We start from the raw sequence: 9,282 nt of genomic DNA, 5'->3' as shown, positions 1-9,282 counted from the left end.
ACGCAGACAGACCGGGTTCGGTTCCCGTCGGAGGTTTATCTGGGCTCCTCTTCCCCTGCCACTGCCGTTCTTACGGCGACAAAAGCCCAGTCAAAGACCCAACGAAAATAAAGCACTCACAATGAATGGAAAGAACTAGTCGAAAGGGCCGCGGCTTCAAAGAGAACAACATCGGAAAAGAACTGTGACATCGGGCAATCTAGGCCGAGGTGGATGTCCGAGTAAAGGATCGCTACTGATGCGTGTCGTCGGACATCCTCCTATCTGTTCATGACATCGCATTGTGTCTTATCGCATTGTACATTGCGTGTGACTTGTTCAGATCAAAAATATAATCCTACCATGTTATGTTATGTAAACTTTCATAATAACCATAATTGAAACTGGTGAAATCGCTAATTAACGTTTGGCGCCAAGGATCAATTGCGAAGTAATGGACTTGGATGGCATACGGTTATATCACCTTCCGCCCCAACGAGAACGTACATAGGGTCAGCGACGCCCCTTTGAAACGACCAAAGCGCCGGATCCAACAACGCTGTTCAAATCCCAACCATTCCACGAGAGAAGCAACTCTCATCTAGTATCCTGCTATATCGCCCGTCGGCATTATAACATTCACGCTTTCTGTCCTCAGAATCGCTGCTTTACTAGCCTTTTCATACACTTGACCCATGTACACAAACAAGATAGCATTGATAAGGCACATTAATAAAATACTAGTTATTTACAAACTGTGATAACACAAGTAGAGATCATGCTGATAGAAACCTAATGCCCAGCGATCAGGTTAAAGTGTACATAATAAAAATTCATGAGGTCAACTCGATAAATACCGGAAGCAGTTACAAGGAGTGTCATTATTATAAAAGGGTTACACTTTTCTCCAAGCTGGTCAGTATTTTAAAAACCTACTACGGGTTAAACTTCACACCATTTCGTCATCGGAACATGGTAGCTGGCGCGAGACTTAGACCTATATCCAGATAATGTAGTCAAGGCATCAGATTATATAAAAGGAAAAGGCACTTACGAAACACTCCAACTACTTGACAGTCAGTGAATAGGATAAGTAAAACATGGACGAAAATAGGTAACAAAACATCATACAGCAAACCAATTATATGAATCCACCGTGAAATAGGAAGCCATCGCAATAGAACAGACATGTAATAATTCTTACTAGCAGCGAGGTCGGAATTAGCCTTGTGGGAAAAAGATGAGCATGTAAACAGAATTGCTGCTATATATCATGGTGAAGGCTTGATCGGTGGGGGTATATCTTTCTGGTGTTAACAGACGAGGTTTAGCAACAATTTTTACATTCAACTTGAAAACAGACCAAACGAGTAACGTTTTCCGAGGAAACAAAGTTTGGGTGTTTGATCCTATTACTAAAATTTGTTCTACCACCGATAACAATTCTTACATCCATAGCATGTACTTGTTTGACACGGATGTGATCAGACTAGTTCACCACGAAGGTCGTATCGATTATTTATATCTGATACCTAATACTATGTATGCATTTTCCCCCAGTATCATCATCGATGGTGGCATATTTCTGTTTTCCGGTTGGATGTAAATAAATACTCTCTCAACAAGCAAACTTTGGTGACATCGCAGGTGGAATATCACAATATTATCTCGTCATCTCGATCCAGGTTCGTTTTTTTGACCACTTCAATCGCAGTACAACAATGCAAACAAGCGAAGGTATATTCCTCATGGCCTAGCAGGGCTATATACAAGGCGTACAAACGCTAAGATTCGACTATATCCAAGTCATGTTGTCCATAGTTTCGCTTTTCACCACAGGGTTCAACATCGACTCGACGTCGTTAATATACTCCGACGACAGAGTTTCGCTAATACTCGGCATCAGCTCTTCCCCGGCCAGCGCATTGGAATGTGGGTTCCCAGTGTCGCCGCCAAAATCTACGCTCGACGCTGGCAGGGAGTCTAGGAAATCGGGGAACTGGTCCGGATGCTGACTTCCGGAACGGTGCGGATGGACGTGCTGTGGCTGCCTTTGCTGTTGTAAATTCGCCATGCAGCTTTGTTGCTGCTGGACGATTTGCGGGTTATGATTGTTGCTATCTGCAAGCAGAAATAGATCGAATGAAGGTGTGTTTCTATAGGCACTGACGACATCGACATATGGACAAACATTCTGAGTAGCCTAACCGCAAAATTTGTGAAATTGATGACTAAAGAAAACAATCATCACAGTTCTAATCACAGTCTCAGCCCCTGTTTGTATCGTCGGACACTTCGAGTAACTATTGTGACCTGTGGCGAGCATTGAATATGAGACAAAATAAGGACATATGTCAAAAATAAAGAATATCCTATAAATAAGAACACTGTACTTTTATAAGATACCAACCTTCCAATTAAGGTTGAATCTTAAAAAAGGGACGTTATGGCAGACCCAATATTGCCTGTAGGTTGAATACCAATATGACACAAGTTACAGCCTATCTTGTCACAAATGTTTCAACGTTTCATTGATGAATCATACATTTGGTCAGTATACCATCTGAAGAGGATTGTCGGTACAGGGTGAAAGAGCTTGTTTCATTGCAGGCTTAGACTTAATCTTGAGAATACACATTCGGTGTGGTGTCGAAACTAACCAAAAGTGATTTGTTATAAGAATAACACAATGGACTTGTGAAACGGCCCGATATACTTCATTCCCTTTTTGCGTAGGGCTAAATCATAGACAGGTAAAATGTGAAATAAAGCAATATTTCGTGCATCAAATTATAAAATCAGGTATCAGAGACATAATAATACAGGGATACAATAGTATACATATTATTGGTGGCCACTGGACATGCTTTTGTTTTGTTTCTGCAGAAGAGAGTGGAGCATATTTGACCATGAAATCCCCTGATACCTGAGCTCTTAAAATCAAATGGTAAACAGTAGGCCTACATAATATTATTTGTAGCAGACTTGGACAACTAGAAAATTTTCGGCTTTTCCAAAATAGATTAGAATTAGATTACTGGCATTTCGCTCTAATTTAGTGAAATTAGACAACCACTATTACCTAGTTGTCCAAGTCTGTTTTGTAGGCCTACTGTTTAACATTCCATTTTAAGAGCTCATGTAATTTGGTGAAAACGGAATAGATAAGTCATGCAAGGACTTATATCATATCGATCACACACATCAACCTCAAGAAGAATTACATGTGCAAATACAGCCACCAAAATGTCAGACACCATTGAGTCATCTGAAACAAACTTTGCGAAACACTGGTGATGTGATTTTCAAAAATATTTATGCAGGCTTTTCTATGCAACGGATTAACTCGGACCATAGCTTCTACTGAAAGCTCGGTGACAAGTCGCAGCAGATACTTCCTGTAGTAATTGGAGACCTTGTCCAGCTAAGTTATGATCATTATGGTTTGCACCGATCTGGATAATGATGAATTATCCGACGAAATCAAATATTGATTTGCGCATAATCATAAGTTAGTGTTAGAGCCTCAAAATAAAATTACATTCCACCCTCGGAATAATAGAGACGTATGACATGAAACACTGGATTTTCAAAATTTTTAAAGCCATCGTCCAAGCAATCAACAGGAACTCCTAGGGTCTAACAACGATCAGCCAGAAAAATCACCAGAAAATACAATACAACATCAGATTTTGATTTTTCATCGAAAAGTCTTCATGACATTCACCCATTAAGAGAATCTGAGAGAGTTAAGAATCATACGGTAAATGAACAAATAGGACTACAGTGGAGTTAAATAAGTAAGTCTAGCTTTTTAACATTAGTTGGGTGACATTGTGCAAAAACAAGATCATGTTTCCTATCCTAGCCGCACCTGTTTCCATCTCTTCCGCACCACCAAGATATTCATCAGATTCTCGTGGATGATTGAAGTTGGGTGCTGATGATCCGGTCCCCAAAAATGGGTCCATTCCAGTCTGCAACATAAGCGGCATTTGCATTTGGCATGATCAAGGGAGGATAAGAACTGCGTGTGACAATTCCAATTGACAATATCTCATGTTCAGGTAACTAGCAATCAACAGAACGTTGAAAAATTGAAATCCGAAAAGGGAATTGCAATTGGACAAGTATACATGAGAGTCCTGGTATGATAAACTCAATTTTAAATTCATTAATACCGATTTAAGGATAAATGAGGATTCTTGGCATGCGTCGGTTTGAGCTGAGCTACTAGTGAATTGGGTCGTGATAAATTTGCTCCAGAATCGACGATATTGATTTATTGTAATATGCAATTCCATGTTAAACTTGGAAGTTTTCGTTTTATTTGTCAAACTGATCTTAAAATCCATGTACTGTATAGAAAATGGAAATTGTCAATGACAGCATTCTGCAATCAGTAATCAGAGCACTGGTTCTGGAGGGTAAATAAATGTAGTCTTAAGAAGTGCTACATGAATTGGAATCGGAGAACATGGCGCTCGACAATGGAGACTGATCTAGCGCAACGCGGGCTGTCGCTTGAAGACGCTTAACAAGAGCTCAAAACTGATTATCTCGATGTTCTTTTGTCTCCTGTTTTCTTTTGCCCTTTTTTATTTTATCTAATTGAAAAGTCGATATATATATATGAAGGTTTTGCGGCACCATAACAGTCTTTCCATAAGAAAGCGGTCGCTTTTGTACATTGCGCATTCAGTAATTAATCAACAGTACACACAGTTTGACTATTGTGATAATGATAACACAGAGTCTGACGAATTAGACAAAACATCCAAGGCTAGGTAGTCAAGCCTGCAGCGTTTAGCCTGAGATGAACAACTGCCTAATGCTCATGTAGTCATGGGTTAGAGAAATTAGTCACATGGAAGAAACTACAAGGCCATTCCCAACATATTTAGGAATACCTGTCTTCAGCTCTTAGCTCAAGGCATCTCTTCTTACTGTGTTCACTGTTCAGTTACATCAGAAGTAGATTACCAAATGGATATTGAGAACAACAGAACAGAATTATTATCCTACTGTAATGTCATTGAAACAATGATAAAGATAAGCAGTCCACAGTCTGTCTATAATTCATTTCCAAATATTGCCCTCAAGTCATTCAACATTAAATTTCTGGATATATCGACGAAGCGAATCAAGGAACAATAAACTCAAAACAGCCTGCAACCCGAATATCCTAATCCCACTACTTGTTCTATATTTCTCTTCACATACCTTTACTGGAAGGCCATTCATCACTTCAACTTCCTCACTACGAATGGCACGATGACATAAAACCCTTTCACTTTCTCATCTCCCTCACCATTGAAAGCATTCAATTGCGACCCAACAAAACAAGCTCCTCTCAATAGTATCTAGGCATAAAAAAGCAACTATCAACCGCACTGTATAAACCAGAGGCCACGTTAGTACTCCACTCATACACGACCAAGGTTGTTGACTGCGTGCTGCAATATGTATGGTAGCACTCGTAGCAGCTATAATAACAGCGAGACATAGTATATTAACCTATATACACTGGAACTCTTCAAGTACCCAAAACGTATATCCATGTTGAAGTACACAGTATAAAAAAATATCAATAGCAATTTACCATTTAGAGATTTTGGCTAAGATTCAATCATTACCGCATTTAAATTCATCAATACAACTGATGATAATTGCACAACTGCTGATGACCATATTCATCGAAGCAGTTCCAGCCAGTGATTGTTAATATTACCATTGCATCCCTCTGAGGATCAGAGGTGTGGTCTGAAGGTAGAGTTAACTGAGTAATATGGTGGAGGGTAGGGCGTGAGAATCAATTCATTGAGTTGCTTATTTAACACATGTTGATGCATCTATATTATGGGGAACCGTGCAGATTGCTTGACCACGTTCCTGCATCAAGTCCGTCTAGACGAGGTATGTATTAGGAAATGACTCCTTATTGTATAATTCCACTCTAGCAAAGAGAATTTTCCGAATTGGTAACCACGCAGTACGCACCAATACATACTACTGACCATGTCACCAATTGTAAAAAACCAACACTACCTGCTTCAACATTTCTTGATGTCTCATTTTCATTACCATCTCCTTTTCCCTTGAAAGTTGCTTAATCATCATCTGAGATCCCTGCATGCTTGCTTGTTGATTGTACGGAGGGTTGAGATCAAGTTGATTCATCTAAACAATTAGGGCTTACTCGGTGCAATAATTGATTCCATCGACTTGTGAGCTGCTCACCTTTCTGAGCTGATGTTGCATTTGGGCATTGAACTGTGATTGGTTTGCATGTTGGAGGTTCATAGCTGAAAGATAAATGCAAAAAAGGATAACGTTTCACAGGCGAACAGGTTGAGTAAAATAATCGAGTACGGTATATCAAACAAATGGTGCCAGATGGTGGTGGTGATCAATCAACGTTTGTAATGATATAACAACTCTAACAATGTAGGTTGCTGGACCGATTTTTGTCGCAAGTCAAAGCAAATTCAAGTGAAGGCAGACTGGCAGAGTAATAGGCCTAAACAAGGAATTGATTCACACAACTTGAACAGTATACGATTTACGGTAAGGTAACCTAAATCAAGCATGAAATATAATATCCATCGTACTTTGCGAATGCCTTGGGTCCAGCCAGCTCGTGGTCCGATTTTCATGATTTATAAAATATATTTCGCCCTGAGGTGTTGTTGCTTGTTCCCACCCAGGAGGCAACGGACCCTGTTGTGCTACAGTTTGCTGAACAAAATATTTTCAATAAGTCATATTCGGAGGAAAATGATATCAACACAAAGTATTGATTTCAAAGATATAGCGGCATAAGAGCAACTATTTAATGCAAATCGTTTTCATTCACATCAACTGACAACGACTAATTTCATTAGTGGAACGTTGACATTGATATTTTTATAAAGTTACCAGGTAAAATAGAGCTTTTGCTCTGATATTAAATTGTTATCCCAGCCCTTGATACATTACTATGTTAATGCAATTGCCTTTTTAGTCATTACGCAGCGTAGCATAATTAATTTAGAGGACAATATGCTATGGCTATGTTAAGTTATATCACAAATTTGTTGAATTATCAGATTGACTTATACAACAATGTTAGCACAATAATCTTATCTTACAGTTCATTTTACAGGATATCAGGGAGCTCAATCGAATGGCCGTGCAGAGTGCAGACCATATTTTTTTCAAGGTACTTGGTATATTTGCGAATTCTCGTCTGCAGTTTGAATTACAGACTCAAGAAATCCATCCCTGAATAAATATATTCACTATTCCATATTTCTCTATCAAAAAGCATGTCATACAGTTCACAATTCACATGAATATTAATCCACATTATCGGACGCGTCAATCCCTAGACGTAGTCAGTGTAAAACCCAGTTTGTGTACTTTCTAATTGTCTCATCATTTCCTCTCTTTGTATAGGCCTACCTGAATAGCGTGAATAAGTGAATATAAAAATATTAATAATCGCGGTAGATAATATACTAACCTCATTGGGTATGTTAGCCATATTATGAATTGGAGACTGTGGGTGGTTTTGTGGTTGCATATTTGTTGCATTCGCCCGTTCTTGTTGTTCTTTCAATAATGCAATCCTGGGGTCAATCCAGGTAGTTGTTCGGTTCGTGTGGCTGTAAACACCATCAAATATCAACTTCCTCTTTCTTTGAAAATAAGAACAACTCATTCCACATTTTCCACTTTGGCACAGGTACCATTATAGTTCAATTATAGTATAATAAGAGATTGGAAAGAGCAATTAAGCTTCAAGCCTATGCTTGGTGGGGTTTCATAACAATAAAAGGAAATCATTAAAGCTGTGATGATTTCCTGAATGACTTGAGATAAGGTCATGAGTGCATCATAAAAAAATCTTGTTCTGAAAAGAACAACTTCTACTGAGATGTCAATTTTTTGCATTATGTCATTAATGCATGAGTCGCCAATAGATCACTCACTTCATGAAGTATGCCTGGCCGTCTGCTGTCTTCGCTACTTCCCACCCTGGAGGTAGAGGCATATCCGACGGGATTTCGATTGGGTTATTCTGCTTCATTTGCAGATTGGGATTCATCATTTGGAGACTAGCCGGCGAAGACTTTGAACGTGAATGAGATATTTGCGGGACTCCAAGCCCAACATGGCTAGGTGGACCATTGTAAGGGAGAAGTTGTTGAACCGGACCTGGCGTGAAACTGTCAGTTCGTTGCCCCATCGGATTGCTCGCGTGCATGGACTGTTGCAGGTTATTCGACGATGAATTCATTCCTGAATGATGAGACGCGCTAGAATCCGTACTCGAGTTCCTCGAGTGGTTAATGGTTGACGACACCAGTCCCCCCATAGATCTGGAATGCCCGTGCATTATCGGAGGACCCCTTGGTCTGTCGGGTTGTTGAAAAAATGATTTTGGAAATTTTCTCAGTTTCATTGGCAAACTCTTGGTTTTCAAATTGGGATTCAAGGCGGCATCAAAAAGTTGGTCAAGTTTACTGGCAGAGTTCTGATGGACGTGCAATATCTGACTGTTTCCAGAGCGACTCTGGGTAATGGTTGTCTTGATTTCAGAATCATTTTCGTCTTCTTCCATCTTGAATGAAGATTACAAAATAATGTAAGCTGAAAATCGCAATACATTTTAATCCGAGGTAGAAGTACCAGGTTGACAATCATCATTTAAAGAGACCCTTGGAGATTTGAAGGTAGATAACTTCAGTAAGCATAGAATTGCATAATAAAATATTTTCATGTTTGAATTCTCCACTAGGCTACCTCTGATGAGTGTCAGCCGAAAACATTCGGGTTCATTTCAATATGAATATATTTTCTAATCATCATCCATCACTTTAACAATCCTTCCACAGCCAATTTCAAAGTAAGAGACTACTTGTGTTACTATCTACCGAGTTCACTGAATATAAAACATCACACAGAAAAATCCATACATTCGTATTTTGAAGAATTGTACTGCGGCAAACCACTGCCCACCTTAGCCTACGGTTCTTTTATTTCGGATCGGTGCCGAGTAAAAAATAAATGTTTATCCAACACCATAGCTCACTCTAAACTCTATTAACTGATTACCTGTCCAAATTCCATCTTCAACCTGTCTAATATAGTATGAAACAAGGCACACCTCCACCACTTTCCATTGCTCAATAATAAGAACCAGTAGCCGTAACGAGTTCGCCTACGCCGCTTATTTACACGACGAATGGCGAACTCCGTCGCGGTTCGGACTTCCGATCTAGTGGCTGGAGTATTTCTTCTGATCACGTGACCTGCCAT

The 9,282-nt window shown here is 39.5% G+C and overlaps 1 protein-coding gene across 2 annotated transcripts; it reads right to left on the bottom strand.

Annotated features, from left to right (window-relative positions):
* Positions 1–677: 677 nt before the first annotated feature.
* LOC145446773 (transcriptional coactivator YAP1-like) lies at positions 678–8,648 on the bottom strand. 2 transcript variants are annotated; one of them, XM_080325140.1, is made up of 7 exons: positions 7,953–8,648; positions 7,484–7,658; positions 6,591–6,717; positions 6,220–6,284; positions 6,028–6,159; positions 3,854–3,956; positions 678–2,100 (listed from the first exon to the last, which is right to left on the bottom strand). In XM_080325140.1, exons 1-7 carry the CDS (start codon positions 8,582–8,584, stop codon positions 1,775–1,777), a joined length of 1,560 nt encoding a protein of 519 aa, XP_080181266.1. In that variant the 5' UTR covers positions 8,585–8,648; the 3' UTR covers positions 678–1,774. The 2 variants fall into 2 exon arrangements, with proteins under 2 accessions (XP_080181266.1, XP_080181267.1); XM_080325141.1 differs by having other exon boundaries at positions 7,484–7,625; positions 7,953–8,647.
* Positions 8,649–9,282: the final 634 nt, after the last annotated feature.

Source organism: Botryllus schlosseri, chromosome 9 (genome assembly GCF_051294905.1).
Source record: "Botryllus schlosseri isolate E-star chromosome 9, Bs_hap1, whole genome shotgun sequence".
NCBI classification, from domain to species: domain Eukaryota; kingdom Metazoa; phylum Chordata; class Ascidiacea; order Stolidobranchia; family Styelidae; genus Botryllus; species Botryllus schlosseri.
Note: the sequence above shows the minus strand (reverse complement) of the source record. Positions and strands in the feature narration are given on the sequence as shown.